A 27,839-nucleotide genomic window follows, 5' to 3' on the forward strand; every position below is an offset into this window, starting at 1 on the left:
GCACTGGTGGCAAGAAAAAAGCCATTCAACTACACACACCACTGCGCACGCAGACGGCGCATCGGTGATGCCTTTCTTCCGCTATTGTTTAAATTGTAAACCGTTAACGCGCGCCAACGACCTGTTCAATCAAAATATTGTGTATCAAAAGCCTCCTAAAAAGATCATGTCACGGTGTAGAGGGGAATAATTGCCAAAAATCTGGAGCTAATTTTTGTGCGGGCCTTTCTCATGGGTTAGGAAGCCATGGAAGAAGTTTTGTCCAGCCTAGCTCACGATGCCACGTCGAACAAAGTTAAGACTGTTCGGGACGCGTGTATTTCGGCGACGGGTAAGCTACGTGCCGTTGGGCAAAAGTCTCTGCTGAATGAACGAAAGGCTGATTATCTCGGTTTTCGCTTTTCAGATGGTTTATTCATCAATCGTAATGGAACGCGAAAAATGCAACCACACGAGCTTAGGTAAGAAATTCACAGTAAAGGCCCTTACGCCTTGTCACTCTGGTACGGGTAGGAAAGCGGAGGCAGTGATGGATGTTTTAAGAGCAGCTAAAGACAGCGTCCTGTTCTTTTTCTCAGGGAGAAGTGTTTCTTGCCTCTCAAACTTGCTCTGGAATCAAGATCAAGCAAATTATCTCTCCACGCCATAAACGGACTACAGGTTAGGAACTTTTTTTTCGTAAGAGACTTATTTGAGGCTATGACTCTTGTTATTTTCTGTTTTGCACGGTCAATGAATGGGAATAGTGTTATTAATTAATGAACGCCTTTGATGAAAGGGGTTTGAAGTTAAACCAATTCTACGGATGAGAAATCCGGGTCTTCCGAGAAAACGAGCTAGAATATGGCACGATAGAAAAGAAAAGAACGTAATTAATCCGAGAAAACAAATACCTCATTTCCATTACTGTTTATTAGGATATCATTTTAGGGATGGAAACAATATTGAATTTTGTCCCTCTAATTTGAATCTCTGCTGTTTCTTAAGTTTGAATTCTTATCATTAACTTTCATTTCCATGACAAGCTTCCGTAACTTCGATACAGGGTATCATTTGCAGAAATATGGAGCATTATCACCCCATGATGAAAAACTTTACAAAAATACGACAATATATATTAACAGTGTTTATGCCAATATGTCTCAATTCCAACTCCAGTTTGTATTGAATCAGCTGACTGAATAATAATTTATTTCTTAATTTTCTAAATTGATTTTTTTCGCTCTCTCCTACCTCTGATTATTCTCTTTGCGCATTATTGTGTCCTCGATTTTATTATCGCTTACAAAAAAGAACGTGTTTGTTTTGGACACTTTTCCGAGTACTTCCCGCTAATTCACACTTTTTGAGTTTCCACTATCCCATCTACAGGAGCGTTATTTAACAGGCTTTCACTAATGGGAGGTCCGATCATGAAAATGGAACACTTTTAACATTCGTCTGACAAAACTATTTGTTCAGGCTTCCACAGTAGCTACAGCAACTGTCTTTACTAAAAGTGGCCTTGTTTTAGGTCTGTTAACCGTTAATCTCAAAGAAAGAAGATTTTCTCGTTATTAACATAGAACTATTAACCTTGCTCTAGATCTAAACCAAAACAAGGCATTTTTAGCTGAGTACATTTAGAGAGATTAGTTTCTAAAGAATCTCTCATTTATGTTTGGTACCACTATAAATAATTTATTCCATCCTCGTGGAATAGATCAATCGCTCGTATTTATTAATGTCAGCTTGAAATGCGCGTTAATTTTGGTCTTATCTCTCCCCATAACCTGTCGTTTACGAGAAATTATAATTTGAACAAAAGTGGTTAACTCGGGCGATAAATTTTCTTAAAATGCGAATCTTTGTACCGAGTTTATATTCTTTCTTCGTTGGTAGGTAGAGTAAATTGTACGCCCGCGGCCCCGTGTATCTCAGCTCCCGTGTGCCACGTACATCTCAATAAATTGGATGCAACATCTTGTTGCTCAAGGAATCCTACAGTTGCGTTTGTTATACAAAATACCAGAAAAGGCTCGCTTTTCGATAACGCGTCCCTGCCGTTTGGTAACCTGTTATTGTCAATTCATGACTTTCAGGCTAGTTTTTCGTCCTTTTGTTCGTTACAATCACCATCACAAAAGTGAATCATTTGGCCCTGGTTTAAGCCCGTTGCGTTTTCGTCTTGAGTTAAAAATTGAGATTTGTTTTTCGTCTCAAAAGTAGGAATGTAAACGCTCACTAAGATATCAAATGCGTTTCGTCAATAGTCCGAGATTTAAATTTCACACCAGCATTTCTGCCGGTCGTTTTAAGTGTCGATACCTGTAATATTCGTCACCAGAGAGAAAAGAGAGTCTTAGTTTTAAATAACCCTTCAAATGACATGATTATTGGAGTTATAACAACCAAGTGATTCAATACCATACATTAATCCACAGAGTCTTTTCGCTTTTATGTTGGTTTATTGATTGAAAAGAAGTAGGGCGGAGATAAATATTGCCTTTTTGCGTCAACTTTTGCACTTAAAATTTTCCATTGTTTATAACAGAGTTCATTCCGTTTCCAGAATGAATAGGAGTTCGACTTCAAGCCAGGTTATGTCCCCACTGAGAACGTTTATTCTCTACTCGTCCAACCTGAGGTTTTGTTCACACATACTCCATAATTATAAACGAAGGCAACGAAAACGTAAAAAATGCGAACAAGGTCGAGTAGGCAAAACAACAACTTTGCACGTGCAGCAAAGTTTTTGGTACATTTCTTCGCCGTCACTGTACGACTATTACGTTAAAATGCCTACTTCGATTTCCACGTGACCCAACTGAGAGACGACAAAATTTTCTTTCTCTTTCTGGACTTGGACATTGTCATTAGGGATTCAACTCCAGAAGGGTTCGTAGACTTTCCAAAAGTCCTTCGTCGGATTTCATATGGTGCGGGACGAAGGACGACCTCTCGCGACTTCGTCGCTCGCGGTCGGCCGCTTCACGGCCAAAAAAGGCTCGCTCCGCTCGCCAAGAGGTCGACTTGTAGCAAGTCTAAAGGGTTCGCTATCCTGTAGAGTCGTTAATTCGCGTTTTAAGGCGAAGTTTTCGTCGCGGTCACCGTCGTGGTATCTTAAACTCCCTATTATAAATGTTTACCGCTGTCTACAAGACATGGGGGACCGTTTGTGAAAATATCGATTCACTCACGATTGCTTACGTGTGGATGGAAGGTTCAAACGCCCGTTAAAAGTCTATATGCGCTTACAAACTTATTGTGAACATGGCCTGTGAAGGTCGCTACAGTCGAAGCTCTTCTTGCGACAATTCATCCAGCCAAAACTTCAACTTGAATAGTGAAACCACGTTTGAAAAGTTTTGGTAAGCGACGGCTTCGGTTTGCGCGGACCACCATCCCTTCGGTGAAATACCCTGAAGGTCATTTCGTCTGCTTTTAAGTTCCCTAAAGAGACCACTTTATCCCGGGGAGGGGGACTTATGGGAAGTTTGGTTGGGGTGTGTCGTTGAGGCATTTAATGTGAAGGGTATCCTTACTTATTAAAGGAAAACTAGCGCTAAAGAAACCATTGCAAAAGTCAGAATTCACAGTTGACGCAAATAGCAAAGTTAAAACCTTGTCTTTCAACCGTACAGTCATTGGTATGATGACCGAGCGTAATCAACATTCACACAAAATCTGTAGTAGCAATGAGAATTTTCCAAGCAAAGTCCATGACATTTTCATTAGTTAAACTTCATGTTCTACGTGGCTTTGCCGCGTTCGTGTAGTTTTGACAGTACGAATACAGAGTTCAAATAATACTCTTTGTGTCAGATATAGCATTACTCAGTGCTCATAGCTATTAGCTGTTACTTTCCTTTTGAATTCTGTCTAATATCTAAATAGCAGCTACTAAAATACGCTGTCATTGCCTTTTATTTAATATGTTCTCATTTGTCATCATGACCGACATGCATCATTAAATGAAAACGATGTGTTATTTACAATATAGTGTCTCTCCTGTTAATACTGCAACCGTCATTAACATATCGTTCGTACATTGTCTAAATCAAACTACTTCTAGAGCTTTTTTTCTTCCTTTGACTTGAAGCAGAACCAAAACGCTAACGACTTATGCTTAAATCACTTGCCACCCATGTCGAATCACTTACACGAAACGGTAGAAGAATTTTCTAGCTTGCATACAGACGTCTCCTTTGCCAGAGTGAGAGAAAGATTTGGTATATAATTTTCTTTTCTGACAACCACACTTTGAAAAACTAAGGCACTCAAAGGAATGCCCCCTGGTGAAGTTTTTTTAAGAAATAAAGACGTTATAAAAAGTCATTTTCCAACTTAAAATGACTTTTCTATTCTATTTTTACGAGGTTTTACTTTGATAGCGCTCTTCTATCACAGTTCACAAGGTTTTCGTACATGTTATCTACATCGCTTTGACGACTTTGATGGTTCCCAATTATGTACCGACAAACTAATTCTTCAAGTGTGAGCATCCGTTTATTTTAATAAACCGATGGTCACAGGAGCCCATACCCGGAGCGAGCAACTCCTATACTAGACCTATGTCACGGCGTTTTTACGGACCAGTTTATTTTTAGATACATTTTAGAGCACTTTTTCTAGCCTGCGTAGCAGGCGCTTGGAAGTAGTGGGCGCAAGAAAGAACTGGCTCACAAGAGGGAGACACGCGAGGGGAGAGGGAACTCCCTCTCTCCTCGCGTGTCTCCCTCTCGCGCGCCCGTTCTTTCTTGCGCCCACTACTTCCAAGCGCCTGCTACACAGGCTACACTTTTTCCCGCGAAAATAGAATCTCCACCATGTCCTCTATGAGCGCATTCGAAGTATAAGATATCAAAGAGGAAAACTGTACTAAACGTTAGGTTTTGCTGACTGAATTGTAAAATTTAAAAGATATTCAAAATTCGCGCCAAAACCGTTGTAAAAATAAACTGGTCCCGGAAAACGTCGTCACACGAACGCATGCAAGTTGCTCGCTCCGAGTTATAGGCTCTTGATGGTCATAACTGAGCCCGCTGTACCAAGCGCAGGAATATCAGACTCGAAGCTGTATCCTGGCAACACGCAGCGCATGCTCAACAAAGATCGTACTCAATTCCTGCTAAGTCTTTCTCAAGTACGCCAAAATCGAGCAAGCGAAAGAAAAGGTCTACTAGCAGGATTCCAATAATGCAAAATAAATCGATCAAAATCAAAAATGTTTTGGAGTGAAAGTCGTACAAGGAGTAGAAAATAGAACCTTTCAAACCGCACCACTCCCCCTCCAAAACATCTTGAATGTTCAATTGCGAGGTTCCGAATTCTATGGAACCCATCAAATTTGTCAAAAATTTGAAAAACACTAGTTGTAAAAGATGTCCAATATCTTGTGTGTTATTGATATGTCAATATGTTGTGCAGTATTGGTGAGCGCCATATTCGCTGTAATTCAAATTTTGGGTTGAGTAAGTAAAGTAAGCAAAATGATGAGTAACTAAAGTATTATACCAAACCACCCCTCAAATTTACAATCTTATGACAAAAGTGACATGATCACATATCACACGTGGCAAAGCGCTAATTAATGCGTATTTATTTTGCTAGTTTTGCTCATTTGACAGTTTGACTTTTTGACGAATTCAATTTTCAGAAGCTGATTTCTGATGACCGTTTCCGGTCGGAGAATGAGGAAGACCCCGAAAGCCAACTTCCGGTTCAATTCCTGTCCACAGTAGTGTCCACTCCCTCTCTGGCAGACGAAGTACAAGTGGAAGTGATGAAGGTCCGTCTCATTATGTCTTTATTTTCCTTTTATATATCAGTATTGCATAAATTAGATATTAAGCTTTAAGGTCGACTGAGATAGCGTGTTTTAATTGCGTTAAAAGTGTGGCTCTTTGATTCTTTGCTCGGTGCCCTCAAAGGCACCGCTCTCAAGAAACTGAAAGCAAATAAACGGCGCTTAAAGAACAAACCTTTAGACAAAAGTATAGACTAATATATATGTCACTACGGGACTTTCTCAATTCAACTCTTCGTTTCTTTTCAGACTTTTTTTTATCTAGGCAGTTTTTCATTTCAGCTAAACAGGCCAAAGATATGAATTTCCTAGGGTAAATTAAATAAAACTTTACACGTGTAATTTACAAGTGTAACTATTGTTGTCAGACTCTAAAACAATGGCTACACTTGTAAATTACACGTGTAAAAATTTTATTAAATTGACCCACGTTTCTTTCTCCAATTTATATTACGAGAGACACTTTGAAAACTTTCTGCTTTCTAATTCAATGAGATAATAAGCATGTTCAACATGATTTCTTCATAACTGTACCTTTTAGGCGCTTCATCTTTGTTAACAAAGACTGTATGTTACTTTTTGTCATTCAATAACAGCTTTTACTGATTATAACCTGTTCCGCTTCTTGTGAAGTACACGGGGAATATCTCATCAAACTAGCGGAGGTGAGGCTTATAATTAGTGATAATAAACTTGGGTTTGCATGAACTTTTCCGATCGAGTCATACAAGATTTAAGACGGATTAAAGCAATTACTTTGCCAATCAGGACGCCCCAAAACAATTCAAAAAACTAATCAGAGCCGGAGGAAAACATTTCCAGCCTGCGAAAAGCGCGAATAGGCATCTGGAAAACAAAGTGTGAGCAAGTCATTAGTGGTTTTTGCCCTTTGATTGGACGAGGTCAGTCTTCTTGGGTAAGGGTTATCGGCCTGAAGCGAGGGGTAAACGCACGAGGCGAATAAATCACATAACCACGAGCTGAAGGCCGATAAACGGCTTATTTTTACATTGGCGAGGATTCCTCAAAGGATGCAAAAATACAGTGACGAAAAATGTCTCTATTGTTCATCATTATTTTGTTTTTTAACACTCCATGCTGGCACAGGCGGCATTTAAAAGATCCTCGGCGTTTTAATTATGTTAGTTTTTCAAAGTCGCATTTCAAATTAGTTGTTCGCAGTGAATGCTAGAAACAGCCGAAAGAGTCAGAAGTAGAGCCGTTTATTACTCAAAATAAAGCAGCTTCGGTGGAGGTACTGCGATTGAGCTTTCGAAAAACAATTATGAATCTTCATTTGCGGGTGCAAACAACGAGCAAGCAGTTGAGAATTTCAATTTTCGCACTGACGATCTTTCGACCGACCGGCATGTTTACAGACAAAGAAGATTCCGGGCGAGGGATCACTACAAGGAAATTCAGTCGAGGAATAAAGCAAGAATACCACAAAACACGAAGAGGCCAACTACATGTCTTCATGGAGGTCGCGAGTTTGGGTTGACTGGTTAAAGAACGGAACACCTTATCCAGCGACATGAACCAACAACTAAGAATATCCGTGAATGTGGCGCAAAAGAAACACTGCTCAGTTTAATTTTAGTAATTATGGCTTCGTGTTTAATATTTCCAATAAGCTTTTGTAAATTTTTTCTTAGCTTTTCTTTATGAACAGCTAATTGAAATGCGAGGGGATTATGTATTAGTATGCAGGGGGAATAAGTCACTTATCTCCCTTGCATACTAATACATAATCCCCTCGCATTTTAATTAGCTGTTCATTAGCCCCGCTCTGCCCTCCAAACAATCAAAGCCGCACCCAGCTTTTCAGACAGTTCATCCAGGGGTTATGTAATATATTCCCCCCGAAAAGAACAAAGGAATCCGAGCTTATGTAAAAATAAGAATTGTTAACCAATTGCAAAGACTAAACCCGTGTAAACTGATAAAAGAAATACAATGACACAAAGCTTGAGATTTGGGATAGAGAGGTCACTCCAATTTGTGTGCACAGTGTCTGCTTTGAAGATTCAAACATTGTGTGGTTACCTAAAACTGCGATTCTACAAATTCCCAATTTTTGAACACCGCTATTGACAGGAAAGTTAATGTTATTTTCAGAGAAAAGAGTCTTAGCTTACTCTTCATAGCTGAAGTAAACTTAGTATAATTCGTTTGAATTTTAACAGCCTAACTTCTTTGTGGAAACTAAAACTTGTGTATAAGAAACATATAATAGTCACTATACGGATTTATCCAGTGTGGGTGATGCGAATACCCTGGTTAATTTTTGTGACCTATAGGCCTTTTCTTATGATAAAGAAATGATAAGACACGGGTGATAAGACCAACATTTCTTTTTCGGAGGTGTATAGTAGTGGGGGAACTAAATTTGTTAAACGATTCAACTTAAAGGGTAACAAGTTACATCTACTTCAATTTCGACAGATATGCATCGAAACCTACACTCGCTCTCATCAGGTCGCTACCAAGACAGCGTGTCGAGCCACCTTAACACAAATGCTAAGCTCAGTATGTCACCGTCTACAAGACAGTCTGGCTAGTCACGTGGTAAGAAAAAAGAAACTAAGCAAGCGCAGTCAAAAGCGTGAGCTCTGGTGTCGAGAATGATATTAGAACTACAGACTTGTTAAGCCGCACTTTGTCTCCAGTAGTGACAATTTATGATGCAGTTGTCTAGCGTGAGCATCTTCTTTTGCGGGACTATAAAGTTTCTTATGTAAGATTACCGTTAAACGACTGTTTACAATGCATGGTTACCAAATGAATGTAACTGTTTATGTGGAAATTGGGCTTATAAATAAGCTAAGTGGACTGGAGAGACAGCCCAAGAAATTACACTAAATACGTTTAATGTTATATATGATTATTGTGGTTTTATTTCAGACATCTAAAAACTCCCCTTCAGAATCCAAGATCGTAAAACGTAAGTCTTATTCTGTTTTCGTGATCTTACAACAACCTGTCATTCGAAACAGTGAATGTGACAAAAGTATTAGAATTTACCACGAAACCATGAGCTAGTATGAATAAAATCTTCTACCGCGGCTGTAGAGTTGTGGAGTTTCAAATTCATCTGAATGTAAAACTGAACAAAATCATTTCCCTCAGACGAGAAAAATGGACGAGGTGGCCGAATTTATTTTGTCCACGCCGACCGAGCCTAACGGATATAAAATTCTCCCGGATGGATCATTTGGTTCGTCTCTAGTCGTAATTCTCTCTGAAGATGCCAACCAATCGCATAATTTCACAATTTTAATTTTTTTTGTGACGTCACACTTTTCTTCTCTCCCCCCTCTTCATGTCTGCAGACACAAACCATGCTTCAGATCAAGCCAAGCTGTTAAGTCAAGACGTGGTGTTGTTACTTAAACATTTCTGCTTCAGGCTTACCGCTGGACCAAGGTGGGTGGAAAATAAAATAATTAGTCACTTTAATGTAGAAAACACAGAGAAAAAATCCAAAAATGTTTGATCCTAAAATGAGCTAAAAAAAATACAGTTGAGTTTACTTTACAGCGAAGAAAACTTCAATAAAAGCTTATCAGTACGAAATATTTTCAACTGATCAAACTTCAGAGACGAGAGTTAGTATACGTTCACGTGTATTTTATTTTCTTTTATGTCGCTGGAGAATGTTGTAGGGGTTGGATTCTTTTGAGAGTTAATAATTCAGTCTTCAACAAAAAGTTATATTCATTCTTGAGTTTTTAAGGGATACTTTAGTAAAATTTCCTTTTACCAGCCAAAAAACAACTATGGCAAATAAAAATGCTAATTAGTTGAGGGAAATATGGTGTACAATAATCATAAGCAGTAATTTCTTTTATATACAATATCTCAAAAAATAGAAAACCGACAAAATAATTCCAATCAAATTCAATCCTCTCTTCAGCGAACATACATTGATACCGTTCAAACTTTTTTCACAAAAAATCTGTTTCAAACTTAATATAGAAAGTCCTTCTAACAGACATTTTGGTAAAGTTTACAAACCATCCAGTGTTTAACTAAGTTCTTTGTTAAGTAGAATTGAAGCGCTATGTGGCTTTACTTTAAGATGCGACGTGATCCGTGTTTTCTCCTTCTTTTCTATAGCTCAGCATGAAACAAGTAGGAGAAACACGATTCCCAAGCACGCAACTATAAAAAAGATAAACATTCAAATTCGTCTCCAAAGTTTTTAGTTTTTACTATTGTCAGTAGTGAATATTGGTTCTTCGAAAATCCTTGACTTTCTGTTACAAAGAAATCTTCCAGTCCACCTTTGAGTTTTCAGTTGGTTTGCTTCTACTTTTCCGTTTCGTGACCTTGGAGTTGTGTTTGCAACATCACCTTGACTGGCATAGAAATTGTGGACTATTTCTGCAGGCCTTCTATGAACTAAGAAAATCACACTTCTGGAGTCCAAACCCCTTATTCAATCAATCGAGTAAGGCTCTGACCTTCGTGGCCTTTCCAAGTCCGATTTAAGGCTAAGTCAGAGTCTGATATCATTTCTTCCAGCACTGTGCCAGTTCAAGGCAGTCAAGCCATCCCTCTCTATTTGGAAGCCATCTTGGTTATGCTTAGCAGCCTTTCTACAGCTCTGCAGCAGGAAAAAGAATTCATTAACGTTATTTGGTAAGTTAGAAATCTTGCATTTTGTTGTTGTTGTTGTTTTGTTTTTTAAACGTTGGTAAATGTACATATTATTCGACCCTCCAGTGTCCAAATGTTACCCATAGTAAAAATGTTAACAAAATGAATTTTGTTAGCAAGTGGATTTCTATTTGTCCAAAGGCTTACCGCTATCTTTCGTCATCTGAATTGAAAAATGGGATCCTAGCCTATATGCCTTATTACGTTGTAAGTTTGTTGATTTATCACTTTGAAAACTATTGAATACTGGTTGAATTTTAAACTTATACAACAGCTTTTGGTTTAATTGATTGATTGTTTCGAGTTTTCATCGCTACACTTTGGTTCGCATCCAAATCCCTCGTCCCTTTGTTTGTAATTTGTCGGAGATCAAACCCGTACTATCCCGCAAGCACATGTATTTTTAGTTGTGATATGGCTATATTGCCTGTTTTCATTGGCAAGATAAGATGATTTGAAATTCTTGGGATGTAACTTAGAAAATTCAAACTCGTCCCCAGGGCTTTCCCTCGCTATTAAGGAGATTTTGAGGGAAAAGTCCAGGGGAGGACGCTGCAACTTGTTTCTGATAACATCGCCATTTAATTAACCAATAAGATCAAAACTAGAGTTTAATACCATCAACTGACGTGATTCAACTAATTTTGACCCAGAAGGTGACTTCCACACAGGTTGTTGAAACGTCAGTCACTGTCAACAATTTGCCCCATGTGAGGTTATTCGGATTCTGGAATCTGGCAAATATTTGCTTGGGGAATACGTAATCCCGGGCTTTGGAATCAGGAATGCATCTCACGGAATCGGGAATCCTGAATCCAAGTTCCACTGACAACGAATCCGGAATCAAGTACCTGGAATCCGGACTCCACAGAGTGGATTCCGGAATCCAAGCCTGTCTCGGATTACCTTACATAAGAGAAATTTAACAACAGTCCTATTCACGACTACACTCACCCGGACGATCATAATCCAACCACTTATGAAAAGACTTTAGAGTTCAAACCTTTCACTCTTTCTCTTGATCAGGCAACTCCTGTGTCCAGCTCTTATCCAGTTACTGGGTAGCCCCTTGACAGACCTAAACAAACGTCCTAAAGCCAACACTCAGTTCCAAGAGGAAATCAATCGAGGCGGCCGGGGAATAGGGAACTTCGCCAAGTCGACAGCAATTGTGGGTCCAATTCCGCGGACCATATATAACATAGCCACAGAGCTCCTGCGTCTGGTGGGTCCTTTAGCCGCCATGAGACCTGTTTTAGAATCGCTGTTTCATCGCATTATTCTCTATCCCCCAGCACAGCAGAGGACAGAGGCACTCAGAGCTTTGAAAGAGGTACGGTGAACTTTTATAATAAACAAATAATACTCTTTTATTTGGAAGGTTTTCTTCTATGGTCACCCTTATCTGTGGAAAAAAGGGATTGAAGAAAAATTATATTAGCATTATATAAGAGACAAGCGATATACACCTAGAATATCTGAGTGATGTGTACGTATCCGATCAAAACACGAAAAGACCACCAGGTCAAAGAAAACTACCGCCTCTACAACATGGGTGTAAACTAATCACAGATTGGGTAAATTATCGTGAAGGCACTAGAATCTGTTCTCTTGTATCATTTTCTCTTGTTTCAGTAACTGAAGGAGATCATGTGCCCCATAAAGAATAGCCTTCACAGCATGGGTGCAAGCGTGATTTTAAATATATTGAATGAAATGCCGGGCACGAAGATCGGTTTTCGTGCTTGATGTAAAAACAACGTTGTCTCACAGCATGAGTCTATTCACGATACCAGACGAACATGATACTATATCATGGGGCGCGGGAAATTTGTTCCTTGGTATCTCATTTCTCGTATCATCTTCCTTTGTTCATTATCAGTTTATGAGTCAGTGTCCCCGTTTGTTGGTATACCTTTGACTAGGTTATCCTGGACTGTATGTCGCCAGGCCCAGAGAAGGGTCGTTAATAATTAGATCTTTGATTCGTCCCTAGTTTCTTTCCAGTCCTCAGCGGCTTTTGGATGCAGCAGGGCCCACAATTATCGACAAGGATAATCCCCCGTCACCTGACTCCCCGACCGAGCAGAAAAAAACTGAACTTGATTTACTGCGACTGTAAGTACAAACATAATGGTTGTTTGTCTAACGTATCTCTGACTGAATTTGAATCTGAAATGCTGGTATTTTGGAGGGAGAAAAACCGGAATCTCAGACAAGATTTCTAAAAGCAGAGTCAAGAGTGACCAATAGCCTCCACTCACATATGAACGCTCAGTCTAAGAATCGAACTTACGTTACAGAACTTAGAAGTGATCACCAGCGTATTGGCCTAAGCACCAACCGAATTTCTTTGATAGGGAAATGAAGAATGTCTATAATAACTTAGCAGACTCCACAATCCTTATCTTGTGATTAATACCGATTTTTAGGAGATTTCAATCACTGCTAGACTTTCTGAACTGTTCTTAATGTTGAGTCAATCTAAAAACAATTTCCTGAAGCTTCACGCGATTTTCCGTCTTTTTAAAAGGCTAAGGCGTGTCTTCGCATTAATTGTAGTCCAAAATAATGGTCAAGTTTTGTTATTTTTTAGTCAAGATTATATTTAGGCATAGAAACTGTTTCCTGTCGTCTGGTGCTATGGATGGACATGGATTAAACTTGAAAAAGTGGGGCTTAAATTTTCAAAGTTTTAGTGCTATGCCCGCAAAAGTCAGCACAAAAGGGCTTCATGATGAATTTTTAATGAAACCCTCACTATACAAGAGCATTTTTCTATATGGGTAAAGACGTCAGCACAGAACTGACTAAAACCAAGAAGATCCTTGTGTCATTACTTGTTTCTAGCTTGATGGACGGCATCGTTGAATCAGCCCGCTGCGCCGACAGTACAGTGGTCAGCTGCAGTGTAGCATGCGTGGTAGCTCTATTAGGATCATTGGAAGATTTAAGTCAAGGGCGAGGACTTAGTGACGAACATATCGAGTTCCTGAGCAAAATGAAGGAGACTGATAACTGGGAAATACTCAAAGAACAGTACAACAACGCTGCGTCGGCCAGGGAAACGGGCATTTCAGCCAGTGGAAGAGTCAACGGTGCAGAAAGTATTTATAGACAAGGAGATCGAATCTCTCCAGACGGAGATATCGAGTCACTGACGGAACGCTTTGAGAAGAATGGAGGGGTTTGGGACAGTATCGATGGTGAAGTTAAGAATGACGGTAAGGATTTAACCTTACTGTCGCACCCCTAATATGACGTCATTTGGAGGTTGCATTCTTTTAAGTTTAAAAACTGTGGGCTGCAAACGAATAAACTTTCAAGCGCCTTGTGCTTCTTGTTAGAAATTTTGACTTGGCATTAGTTATATCTGTAGAAAATTGCACCCTGACAACCTTTAGACAATGTTATTGTCCCGAGCGGGGAGGTTGTACTCAAGAAAAGTTTAGGCATAAGGTGCCGCCGAGCCCTTCAATCCCTAACCCTGATCAAGACAAAAATTCGTTTATTTCGCTGCCTGTTTAAGACAGAGACCTGATTTCATGAACCTGATTATTTCTTTTCGCACACAAAATTAAGCATTTTTTTACTGACTAACATCATGGAATTATACTTTTTTCGAAAAAACGATGTTGGTACCACACATTTAGACCGCCTTTCGCCAAGCTTCAAACTCTTCAAGTGGTAGAGGAAATGCATGGGTAATGCTTATCGGTATGTTTTGTAGTTTCAGATGATGATCCTGAAATAAAACCTCTCATCCCAAAGAGCGTTCACTTCGCCTCTGAGGATGAAATCACCATGTTTGAAGCTCACGAGAGCGAAAATATCAAAACTTCACGTACGGCCATTCCCGCACGTTCAGGAATTCCTCGCAAGAGTAACCTTCCGAGAAAAGTTGGGCCCAACTACTCCCAGGCTAACACGAGGACAACGGTAAAACGCTCCTCGTCATTTGACAGTAAGACGCGTCAAAAGCCTACCATACAGAAACGTACTATGAATGGTGCACCACGCCAGAGGGACCGCGCAGGCTCGGATGTCGGCGATATGTCAGAAAGAAGGCCGGATTTCCTTTCCTGTATGGACAAAGACAATTTAAAAACGGTGAACAAGTTTGGCCTTCGCCGAACTCAGTCTGACAATGATATTTCAGCGAAAAAGAGTTCTCCGATTCTGGAGCACTTCCAGTTGAGAAGGTCAAATTCCTGGTCAACTTTGGTTTACCATAGTGAAGTTACCACTGATGAGGGTGACAAAAGAAGAAACACTCCACCAAAGAGATCCAACAGAGGTGGAATTCCACGACCCCGCGCACACGCTGCAGGTGATTCTACCCTCATGTCAAAACCAGGTTTGAGGAAATGGCCAAGTGATGGGAAAAGTTTTGATCCCATTAACAGAAAATTATCTGATCAAACCCTTTCAATGCAGCGCAAGTACGTTGAATCTAAAGCAAATAAGATCGAAGCCAGAGAAAAGGCTTTGAGGGAGGAAAAAGATCGATCGCCCACGAAAGGCTCCCGACCTACACTTCGGAGAACTCGATCGGCTTCCGAATACGATCGTAAACAAAATAATGTCAATAGTGATAAGCCGAAGGGAATTCTGCTCAAAAGCCATAGTTTAGACGAGCCTGAAAGTTCAAGAAGCACGCAAATATCACCAAGGAAAAATACATCTCAAGGGGTGAAAATAAATGGCGTTTATGTAAATAAGGAAAAGGAAAATGTTGCGGCAAAACCGTCGCTGGACAAAAAGAAAGCAAAGGAGGTGAAGAAAAATGTTGAGGAGAACGAAAAAGAAGGCGCAAGAAACTTTGCTCGCTGTCTTCTCGGTATTCTACCATCGGTGTTGAGTCTTTCTGATCCTGTAGCTGTTGACGAGGCTCTGCAGCAGTTTGCATCTGACGTCTGTGAGGCGGTCACGTGCATGGCACTAAAGCGCAAGAATGTGCCAAACTTCGGTACGCTTCGGGGACGGTCGGATTTGGTCGATGAAAAGTCAGGTGAAGGAGCGACGTCGGATCCAAGCTTCCCTATCCTCAATGCGGATGGTGTTTACGTAACTGTTTACGCAACTATGACATTGAATTTGAAATTACTCAAAGCTGGCTATTATCGAAAGAAAGCAGTAGAACCTGCAATGAAACAGGTAATTTATTACAATTTAATTACGGTCAGCACAAATATTTGCCTCATTTACCGCCGGTACGTAGTGGTCCTTTTTCCCACACAACCCGTTAAAGACACACCCTAGTCACCTGGGCCTTCTCGGAAAGTAGTGTGGGTTCTTCAACATCCTAATTGAATGTGAAGGATATAAGGCCAACGACTTAGCGACAAGTCCCACGGACGCAGTTTCCGAACAGGCGACTTTTGAGTTCCAAAAACCCTCACTTTCAAAATGAGGCCAAGTGCACAACCTTTCTTGTGAAAATGAGTTTTATTTGCATGAGAATGAAAAATCATTTTCATATCCAAGGCTCAGCACTTAACCTCGTTTTGATACAGAGGCCCGCGGGAACTCGGAAATGGCTTACTTGGAAAGTAGGCATGGTCTTCGTAATTCCTTGAAAACCCTGTTTCTCTTTTATGCAAAACCCGCACCTCCTGCTCTGCCGGCCAAAGTTGGGGCCCATACCAGAGATCCAAATAACTCTTTCGCAGAAGAGAAAACATAGAATGGCGCGGCGGCAGGGGATATTGTGAGAAAAGTGATTGTAACAAGACCCACTTGAAAATTCTTCAACCTGCAGGATGTAGTCAAAAGGAAAAATCCCCAAGGCACCGCTCCTTAACTCATCTGGAAACAACAACGAACAGCCTTCAATATTTGCCAAGTAAAACTGCTACTGTTCCCAAAACTCTGTCTAGGGGTCTTACAGTTCTTTCCTGGTGTATTGGATTAAAATCCAAAGGTTTTAAATCACTATATATCAACTTACGGACATAACTGACCGCCCATACACAACGTAACTCTCTGCCGAGAGAGATTATTAGTCTTTTGTTCCCTGATTTTTGTGCCTGCAAAATCCAAACTTCCAGCGCATATGCGCAGCACAAAGTTAAAGTTTAGGCATTTTAGAAAAGAAAGAAATTTTTGTCCCACTCTTTGTTCCTTAAACCTTTTGAGACTGGCAATACAGCTATCGCTTATCATTGTATTTTTTTTTTCTTTAAAGGAGGAATTCATCGATAACATACTCAACAGTGGCGTTCCCATCGGTCTATCCTCGGTGTGGCTGGGTGAACTATATCGTCTGGTAACAACTTATAACATTCTAGGAAAAGCAGGTTACACTTTGGACTCACCTGATACCAACCGCGCCCTTATCAATACATTAAACGACAACATGCTCTCTGAAGATGATGACAGTCCGTTCCTGCACCACAAGAATCCCAGCACGTTACCGCCGGCTAAAAGAGAGGGGATGAAGTTTGCTAGACGTGTGCTATTAGCTACATGGGATTCTGTGTTAGAGATTCTATCAGCACCCTTAGAGACCTCCACTACAGGTTAGTTGACTACTTGTACAATCGTAAGAGAAAACGTTGTTTCCCGAGGGATGGAGATTTTTGTGCCTAGGGTATTCAAGTTTTTCGCCTTAGAGGCAAACTAAAACTCTTTACAGAATCCGGAATCTGCGAAAATTTTGCTTGTGGAATCCAGAATACAGCTCAAAGAATCCAGTACCCACTATCGATTGGAATCCAGAATCCAAGTTCCACTGACAAAGACTGGAATCCAGCACCTGGAATCCACTATCGAAGGCTGTCTTGAATTCCCTTACATGGGGCGAACAACATCCAGAGACAGATAATTGCTGTCTCGCTATGATTAACAATCAGCATTTCATAAATTGAAATTGAGTAAAGATATTTAAGATTCGATTGCATAGTGAAGTGGGGTCAGACGAAGTTTTCCATACCTTACTCAAAAAGGAGATTAAGCATCTCATTTATGCTAAACAGAAAAGCAGAGATAAGCATCTGACAGTGATAATCTCTCTTTGTTTTTACGTTAAATATAAACGTGAATAAAAGTGCAAAGTTTTCGGATCGATGATCGCCGGCAGCAAACGACAAATAGCAATTAATTTTGGTGGTCAGAGCAAGAAGTGTAGTTTTTATTCTCTTCAACGTCGTAGAATCTCTTATACGTACTTTGGAACGCTCTTTTATCTCACTCCAGGGAGTACAAATGGTGTTGGTGTGATGCTTGGTGGAGAATCCAAGAGAGATCACAATCGTGAACGCGACACGATCTGTCTCAGCCTGGACGGCCTGCGTCGTGCCGCACGGCTGTGCTGCACGTTAGGAATTCAAACGCGCTGTGAACTGGTCCTTGCCCAATTAGCCAATGCTTCCTGTGGAATAGAGGGCCTCGATGGAAAGCGAGGACGATCATCTTTTTCAGCAGGGCACATAAAGCTACACGCTGCGCATGTCTTGAGTATGGATGGACTGCTAGCCGTTGGGGTAGAACTTGGGAGCCACGCCCCAAAATGCTGGAAACACGTGTTCAGGTAGCTTTTACTTTCACCTCTCCACTTTTCTCTATCATCAATCTTGAATGAGCTGACACGCTATCGCTTGGCATTTAATGGAGATTAGGTCGTAGTTTTTGCAAAATGTGGGCAGTGATTTATAGTCACAAATGTATTGGCCTCCTGGCACGTTTAGCAGTGTTACTGCTTTGAATGTTTTGAAAGTTGTGATTAGTTTTACTCGAAGTAAGCAGTTGCGGACCTTTACTGCCCGTTATTTTTTATATCCAAACCAAATAAAAAAAAACTACAATGTTCGATTATCTTACGGACTGTGATGAAAAGACTTAGTTACAGAGTAACCTAATTTTATCTCTTTTAGATGCTGCACGTTCATATCACAATTGGAGCGCGTTAATTTTAGTAATGGCGTCGGAGAACAGACTTCGCTTGGTGCAATACCGAACTCTGTCCGAATAAATAACGACATATCTTCGCCTTTTTCTGAATCTTCAAGTATTTCTGACTACCTTTCCGGTGACCTTTCGCCTAATGGCACGATCCAACAGAATTCCGGAGGTGGCCTGGACAACACGCCATCTAACAACGGACTGTTGACTCCAGCCGATGCCTCTCGGGCAATTTACGCTCTTTCGGCCGCTGTGGATCGACTTTTTGAACACGCCGCTAACACGCTTCACCTTGAGGGCCTATTGTCTTTCCTCGAAGCCTTGGTTTTTGCTTCAAAGAGTCAGCTCTATGGTTCCGTTGATAAAGGTACAAATTCTCCTGGCGGAGTTTCTGGTAACAATCAATCGCCGTCTTACAGCACAACCTTGCATCTGTATCGACTAGCCGATGTGATACTCAGAAGTGCCCGCAATACTAGTAGACCGCTGTTGCATCTCATGAGAGCATGGGCAGTAGTATCACCGCATTTTGTCGAGGTTAGTGGAATTGATTAAACTTTCTTCTTGTGCAGGACTTTTTTGAGTGGCAGTTGACCCCAAAACGTGACGCAAAGCTTTGTTGTTTAATTCCTTTTTCAAAATGTCAACATATTCCCCGCTATCCTGCCAGGAATGAAATGCAAGTAACCTTCACGCTTCTCTTCCCAATCCCGAATGTTAACTGCCTTGCCAGCCACCACAACTTTTAAATGTGATTTTTTTTTTTGAAAACCTTTCTTTCCTTATTTCCGTTTATTTGCTACGAACTCTCGATAACTCGAACTCCCGATAACTCAAACTTTTTTCGATTTCTTGAAGGTTCGAGTTATCGAGAGGCGACTGTATGATGGGCGACAAATATTTTTGGACACTTTGCTCTAAAGGGCCTTTCTAACGTTTAGCCGGGAAAAAAATCAACCTTTCCTTCCCAACCACTTCCAAGCAATGTTGAGTCACTATGTGAACGATTTGTGAGGAACATAAAATAACCCAAACTTGAATGAAGGGAAGAAAGGGTCGGTGCGCAGAGTGTTGTGTTCTCCGAAGTACCCCATTTAATGACAATCTCTCATCAATTTTTTCACCGATTCTAGCCAGTGCACAATTTGCATTTAAAAGTTTGTGATTGAAAGTCGTGGCAATATTTCAAGACCACCCTTCCCCACGCGGTTTCCGACTACAAAAAAAAAATATTGCAGAGGTGCTCACAACGCATATATAAAACTCACAAGTTCATTCTTGCCGGAAGTGTAAGTAAAAACAAAGCTGAATGCAAGGCTGGCATTACGACAAGGGACTGATTTATTTGAGGCAAATACTCAGACTAACAAAATTAGCCTTTCTTAAGACCATGCAGGGATGCCTTGAAAGCAATTGACAGCCTGATATACAGGCGAACAATGTATTAAATTACATAATAAAGGTATAGTTCAACTACCTTTTCTCATTACCGTGGTGGTGACGCTTGGCTGCCTTATGACCCCAAAAGCTAGGCTGGCCAGGTTTCACCCCTTGTAGCCAATGTGGAGTGGTGAAGGGTTAGGAGCTACACTAAGGAAACCCCCTGGCCATCTATTCTTTGGATTTCGCGTGTTACCTCTCATTGTAAAAAATTTAGTTTGTGATGGAAACAGAAAACGTTACACGTTTCCCCCTTGAAGATAAAGAATTGGTAGTGATATTGATGATGATAATGACGATGATGATGATGATGATGATGATGATGATGATGATGATAATGATGGTTGTCTACACAGGCTGCCTCTCACAGCGACAGACACATATCCAAGCTAGCCATCACGTCCCTTCAAGACATAATGACAGAGCTTCTTAGCAACCGCAGCGAACTCCCTCACTTTTGGTTCCACGAGGCGTTGTTTAAGCCCCTAGATGGAATCATGTCGTCACCGAAATGTACCGAAGAGGAACAAGAACAGGTAAGGAGTGAAAACGTTTTTTCGTCGTTTTATACTCTTTTATCAAGACTCGAATGCGTTGTCTAAAACCTCTATAGGAGAATCTCTGTGTACTATTTTGTTCTTTATTAGTATAAAATTGTTATTTCCCAGTTAGGCTTTCAAGGACATAGCACCGTTGTCTCCCTCTGAAACGTTTTGTCTAATTTATAAAAGAATATGCTAAAAAATATTTGATGTTAAAGGTTGGAAATTTTGAAAAGAATGTATGAACCCTTTGAAAATTTTGCCACCCAGAAATTTTTATTCTTTGATGACTGATATTTGCTTAAGTAATATACGCAATGAAATAATTATTGCAAAGGATACTTACCGAGCTCTTTCAGTTATTGAACTCAATCCGGCTTATTTAACGTTTTTAATTACTTTGCTATGAAATACTTATGTTAATGAAGTCAACCAAGAGAGTCACATTATCCTTTCTCTTGCCTCAGAAAAGATTCGTAAATCAAGAGATCATATCCTCTTGACCTAGACGATGTGTCTTGTCTGAGAACGTATTTTTCTATGAATGAGTATTTCATTGAGTGACCTTGCAACCCCTATTCTTACCCCAAATTCACTTCCCCCTTCTAATCCTAGCTTCCCCCTTTTCACCCCATACCTGCAGACACATGTGTATTTGAGGTGTACAAAGTCAATGAAAATCCTGGATCTCATAACGCTATTATAAATAAAGCTGAAACTGAAATAAGGAAAGAATAAGAATTGACTGATTTTCTCTCCTGTCAGATATTAACAACCATTTCCCAGCTCGTGGAGACACATCTAAGTAGCATCAAGTCTGGTTGGAGACCAATATTTTCTGCCCTGCGTTTTATGCCAATCTATCCCCGCAAGTTTACAGACGCCCTAGAGCCGTATCGCAGACCTCAACGAGTTCTCGACATTCTCTCAGCGTTTCTTAACAACAAAAACTCGTCGGTTTTCGCAGCTGCCGCCTTGGAGTGCATCCAAACGCTGCTCAAGTTTGTTCGTGGCTCGGATTGTGATCAAAACTACCAAGGTAGTCGAAGTGATTCTGACAACAATGAAAGTAGTGACAAGGGAACAGTCAACGACATGTGTCTACCGGCCCTGCAGGATCTTTTGACCATGTCAAAAAAACTGGGTTCTATCTATATAATGCCTTCAAGTCTGGTATTTCACGGTTCTCATAATGTTCGTTTGGTGGAACATGTACCTGAATATCCAGGAACTCCTAGCCCAACTTCAAGTTCCGTTAAGCCAAATGAATCAAACAATCAGAAAGCAAAATCCCAAACACCCACTATGACGTCCGCGGCTTCTATCACGTCAATCGATGACACCGGGGTACTTCGAGTATGGTTCCTTTTGCTAGACGGGCTCACAAAAGTCGTCGCGCAGTGTCCTTGCAAATATCAGCCCCAAACGTTAGAGGTGTTGTTTGATATTCTGCGGTCTATTACAACCGTTCCAGGCCCTCACTTTTCAATCTATTGCATTACTAATCTACTGCTACCCATGTTGGAGTCGTGGGTGGAAAGAGGTAATAGAGATGGCAGCTACTGGGAGAGTACAGCAGGGAACTTTAAACACTCTTGCGGACTTGTCACAGAGCTAGTAGTCGAAGAACTGGGCCAGTTCTTAAGCGTTCAAGGTAGACTTCTTTAATTGAATTTCGTATACAGAAAGCGTTTTGTGAAAAGTTTTAAGTGTTAAATTAATTAGGGTGAATATCAACATTCGGGGGAGGTTAGACTCGAAAAGGACTATTGATGACTGAAATCCTGTGCCGAAGCTATAGGGGAGCAACAATGGCGCAGTGGTGAGAGCACTCGACTCCCACCAGTATGGCCCGGGTTCAAATCCCGGCGTCGACGCCATATATGGGTTGAGTTTGTTGTTGGTTCTCTCCCTTGCTCCAAGAGGTTTTTCTCCGGATACTCCGGTTTTCCCCCTCCTCAGAAACCAGCGCATTTCCAAATTCCAATTCGATCTGGAACGCACGGACACGTTTAAACGTGTTCTCAAGAACTCTTAAGTGTTTCGTGGGTAAACAGAGTGCAATTTTTTTTAACATAGGCTGATGACGAATTTCACACAGATTGTCCCGATGCCTTCTTTCACTATAACAATCAATCTTCCTATTCAGGACTACACTCACCCGGACGTAAAAATTCAACCTACCTACGTTATTACTCTTGGGTAAAAACCATTAGCAGTGTAAACACGAAATTTTGTGTCTATCTTTTACATAGTACAGCTATCTTGTCAGCTGTTTCAACCATCGCCGCACATATTTTCCAGTGCGCTAAAATGCCTTCCGAGACTTTTAGCGTCTGTCGAGCTGTGGTCTTAGTACCAGTTTACCAGGGGTGTAAACACTCCCTTTTTCTGTCTCCTATTTCCTTCCCTTGCTCTTTAAGGTGCAGCTGAATGTGTTCCGGAGATGATGAAACAAACTCTTGATCTTCTGTTGGAATGTGTATCTCAGCCTGTAGAGGGAATAGCACGTCTTGGATGTTCCTGTTTAAGGTAAACTAGCTTCTATTAAGCCTTCCGGTCACTGGTTCGGCTTCTCTACCATTCTCTACCTGACTGAGTTACAGGATACTCGAAGGATCTAAGGCCAATAAACCGAAAGTGAACCGAAGCAGCGGTGGGTAACAAACGAAATGTCGTTCAAGAATGCGTACGTTGATAATGTATATTACAGCTATTTGTGTTATATTTCTGATTAAGCTACAATGAACCAGGAACAAACGCGCTTAGGGCTATTAAACTAGGTTCATATTACAAGGATTCCTGCATTCCGCTGGGCTTGTAGGGTATGTCGATAGGTGGCATATGATGTTTTTATTCAAGAATTATAAAGGGGCGGTTCCTTAACATTGTTATGTGTCTTGCATCTTTTCTTGTGTTATCCCATGTCAAATAAGGAATGCTTTTTATATGAATGACTTTATTTATGACATGTTTTGATATTTTGCTCCGCAATGATAGGAAGAGCCAACGACAATTTTTTTTTAATTTCACCTTCCCACAAGCGGAACAACATTATATTACGCGGCATTTGATTTGGTGCTCCAACAATAGATTTTTTGCTCCCCTCTTCTATTTACTTGAGAGGAGCCTTTTAGTTTTGTTCAAGGCTAAAGCGGTTTACGAGAGAGTTTTCCCTCCAGGAATGGCTAAGTACACTCACAACCTCACAACCCGACCATTTTTATTCCTCTATCTAGACATCTTTTACTCTCGGGAGGACCTGTATTCACAGAGGACCTGTGGCTCATTGTTAGCGAAGGCCTCAGGGAGGCAGTGCACACAACGCTCTCAAATCTGAGGGACCTAGTGGCGTGCTTCCAGCCAGGATCTTTCAGTGTACACGGAGACGAGGGCATGACCGTCAGGGTTGTTGCTCGGCGTGATGTCTTAACGGCCGATATAATACGACTACAGCAAGTGGCGGAGCAGGTAGTTCATTAGTGATTGATTAGTTTTTCCCTAGGAGTGCCTCTCTTCGCCGGCATTAGTCTCTGTGCATCTTAAAACCCAATTCGTCCATTCAAATCCTGTGAACAAAACAAATACATCCTAACTACTTTAGTTAAAGTGCGGCTTTTAACAACAAAGAGCACCATTCACTGGAAATATATTCCTATTTTCTCAATCAGGTCTTCCTGCTAGACAGTCAAGTAAACAATCCTTCTACCCTTCAACAAGAAACGCATGGGCCCGCAAACGAAGAAGACGACCAGCGGTCTTACGTTTTTGTATTGTCGTCAGTAGAGAACAAAGAAAAGCCAGAGAATGCAGAAAGGTATTTAGCTTTATTGAAGCTAGATCACGTCGACTTACTTGATATGTTAACCTTAATTCCAGTCACTTTTCGCTCAACTGTAGTATTTTCTCGCCGTTTATGCAAGTAAGACGCTGATGACTGATTGAAACCAAGAAACTATAAATTAAGGCCTGCACTTAGAAAAACATTTAGCTTTATTGTGTAATAAGGATCATAACGGAATGAAAGTGCGGCAAATCACCTCAGTTCTATCCAAACGATTACGATCAGTCCAATCGTCTGGGTAATTCCGCGTTTCAGAGGCACTTCCATGGCCCGATCACATACAGAGGGCACTGGGTAAGAGTTCGTGTACTATGGGTCTATTCAACTTAAGACTGACATAGTCAAAAATAGTACATCAGGCTTAACAAAATCACCAAGTTTGGTATTTTCAAAACTGATATCGAACAAGATAAAAACAATCAAAAAGTTAAAATTAACGGTAATGAAATGAATGGATTACAGGACTCATTGTCCAGATGACTATATATAACTATATATATCATAGTAAACTTTGGAGTCTTTGAATGGTGTATCTCGTTACGCAGTTCGTAGTTGTCTAATCTGTTAAGTTGAGTGACATAAGTTGTAAACGCCTTGTTTTAGATTGTACCACCGACTTTATTTACCAAAGTTTTTCGCTACAAATTAATTGTTCTCAACTTGTTTCTAGGGTTCCTCTCCGTGGTTTACTTGTCAGTCTGCTATCCCATCAGCTCTTGCTACAGACCCTTGGTTCCATTCTCCTCGACAACGCGGAAAGCGTCATGGCTCATAGTTCGATGCTAGGCAGCCCGTCCTCGTCGTTAGAGAGCTTTAGTAATGAAGCGCCTGAGGCGAGTCTTCCAGGCCTCTTATCGTATCTCTCACCCGCTAACCTTTCAGTGTTGTTTGATTGCCTGATGGAATCACACAGTGTTGCGTATGAGTTCAATGCTCGACCTGGTCTGCGTTCATTAATACAGAAGCTTGCTAAACTGGACGCACCGGCCAATCTCTTGCGGCAATCTACCACTGCCTTTACTTGTTACCTTCACACGCTGTTTCAGATTTGTAGACATAGTGGAGAACACTTTTCCAGCTCGCATATAAAGCGTATTTTGACTGGAGATCGGGTTACTAACAACCAGGAAAAAGAAGACGATGTAGCCAAAGAAGACGCGTCAGGATCACCCGCGCGACATAACGATCTGCTGAAAGGTGATCGTAACATGGATTGGATTGTGCGGCGATTGAACGAAGCTTGTGATCAGCTAAGCAGCGTTTATGTTCGTCTATACAACCAGTACAAAAGTGACGCGCAAGGTAGCATGACCTTTGAAGTTGAGCTTGAAAGAAGCATGTCTTTGTCATCCACCTCGTCACCAGCTCGCGATGTGTCAAGCTGGAGCCACAACAACGGTTATGCGGACAAACCGTTGAGTTCTCCACTTTCGAAAACTTCCCCTACTTGGAGGAAAATCCCATCTTCGGAAAAATTCCCGCGGGATATGAAATCTAAGCACATTCAACAGCTTCCCGAGGACGACATGCGCATGATTGAGCTTGAAAGACAATTCTTGAAGCGCAAAGAGGACGAACTGCTGCAAGTAAACATATGGACCAATTTAGTTATCACAATGCTTGAACTTCTCTTAAATTTACCAACACTACAGTTCAAGGCAGTCTTGCCAGCGGTCTTCCCCGCAGTAACATGCTTGATATCTACCGGCGCCGACACCAAAGTCAAGCAGTTAGTTTGCGAAGTGGTGCGGCGAGTAGGGTCTATATATGGCATTTTATAACGTCTTTTGTCATTCAGTAATGAGACTCCATGAGGAGACAAAAACTTCTTTGAAAAACAAAGGATATTTTCATTTGAGATCGCCAGGTGATTGATAAATTGGTTTAACCTAGAAAGTACGAATTCATAAGGGGTGGTGGCACCCAGCTAGAAAATTTCTTTAAAATTAAACTGAATTGTTTGCTGGACGGATAATTATACAAATAGCTGACTAGCCTTACTTAAAATCACCATCATGTAGAACATAAAAACAGTTACAAAGGTGTCATTAATGCAGAAACAAGTAATTGGACTGAACCTTGAGATTCAAGTCGGGTTCACGTTTTCAAGCTTATTTGGATTCAGAGAGGAAAAATCGGCCAAAAACCATTCATTATTGTTTCCTTAGGTAGTGAACTGATATCTCTCTGCTTTTCCTAGTCGCCCTGCCTGCAGTGGTGAGTGTACTTTCACAATTCCACAGAAGTATGAGTTCAGATATGTTACATTGTAGTTAACTGCCGCAGAAATTTTGCAGAGCATTAGCTCCCGCTACACTGGACATTTATGGGACCGTGTAAATAATCAATGTGAATTAGGATTAAATACTAATGATTGCTACTTAAACTACCGATTGTTTCTCAAACGACCCCAAAAACCCTCGCCCGGAAACCTTTTGCCCGATAGTCATGAAATGTCTAGAGAGTGATGGTTCAACAAAGTTTTTGTCCTTTGTTGAGGTTACTGGCAATATAGTCAACTTTAGCCAAGGGTTGAGAGAATTTTGAATAAACTTTTCTCGTCTGCAGACATGCACCTAATTAAAATGTGTAGTCACAACCAACCAAAACAGTCTAAAAAAAAGTAAACCCAAATGCATGTTTAAATTTTAACCTTGATTAATTACAAGTACTAGTTTGCGCTAACGGACCTCGAGCCCGAGCAAAAGTTTCAAGGGAAGCGGGTGGGTGGAGTAAGAAGCGCAACTGCAACAAAGGACTTTTGGCGGGAAATCGCAGCGGTCGGACGTGTATTCATCGTGTCTGCCTAACATTGCCAAAGATGACCCCTCTCTGGCACCTACTCCTATGAAAATACACTATCTGGCTCCCTGACGATGTAATCTACCTTCTTCAATGTAAATGCCTCCCAGAAAGAATAAAAGAGGTGATCGTGGCTCAACCGAAGACGAACCAAGAAATCCGAAGAAATCCAACATGGCGGCCGAGGAAAACATTGATGTTGAAGAACCGATTGAAGCGGGCAAGGAACAAGAAGAGCCTAGCCTTCTTGAAATCAAGGCTCTACTGGTCGACATACAAATCCAAATAGCTGCAGTTCTTAGCGAAAATCGAACGCTGAAGAAGGAAATCGAAGAATTAAAAGAATCTGCCAACTTCTACGAGAAGGAGCTTAAAGTTTTGAAAGAGTCCTTGCAAAAGACCAAGGACGAATACAAAGAATTAAAACACATGCTAGCCTCAACAAGGAACGAGCTTAAAACAACAAAGGAGAATCTAGGAAAGCAAAAAGAAGAATCCGATCGACTGTGGGAACACCATGATGATTTGGAACAATACACTCGAAAGAACTCGCTGGAAATCCATGGAATTCCAGAAGATGCGTATCCCAGTACGGAGGCCGCGGTCATCAAGGTTGCTGAAGCCCTAAATATCACCATAGAGCCTGAAGAAATAGAGATTTCACACAAGCTGAATCGGGGCAAATCCATTATAGTGAAATTTTGCAATCATAAAGTGAAATCGAAACTTTACAAAGAACGCACCAAACTAAAGGATGTCAAAATCAAAGATCTATTTCCCAGCTACCCTTCAAATGCACAGGAACGACAACGTATTTTTATAAACGAGAACCTCACGGCTTATAGGCGTAGAATCATGA

The 27,839-nt window shown here is 40.9% G+C and overlaps 1 protein-coding gene across 1 annotated transcript; it reads left to right on the top strand.

Annotated features, from left to right (window-relative positions):
* LOC140949535 (brefeldin A-inhibited guanine nucleotide-exchange protein 3-like) lies at positions 1-26,791 on the top strand. Its single transcript, XM_073398698.1, has 22 exons — positions 1-331; positions 407-461; positions 579-660; positions 5,639-5,770; positions 6,385-6,453; positions 8,234-8,356; positions 8,693-8,732; positions 9,121-9,214; positions 10,316-10,432; positions 11,477-11,783; positions 12,447-12,568; positions 13,301-13,674; positions 14,181-15,607; positions 16,638-16,971; positions 17,648-17,981; positions 18,325-18,889; positions 20,149-20,328; positions 21,100-21,988; positions 22,758-22,866; positions 23,574-23,805; positions 24,006-24,151; positions 24,849-26,791. The coding sequence occupies exons 1-22, from the start codon at positions 247-249 to the stop codon at positions 25,957-25,959; spliced, it is 6,927 nt and encodes a 2,308-aa protein (XP_073254799.1). The 5' UTR covers positions 1-246; the 3' UTR covers positions 25,960-26,791.
* The last annotated feature ends 1,048 nt before the right edge of the window (positions 26,792-27,839 follow it).

The sequence above is a fragment of the Porites lutea genome, chromosome 1, assembly GCF_958299795.1.
Source record: "Porites lutea chromosome 1, jaPorLute2.1, whole genome shotgun sequence".
NCBI lineage: Eukaryota > Metazoa > Cnidaria > Anthozoa > Scleractinia > Poritidae > Porites > Porites lutea.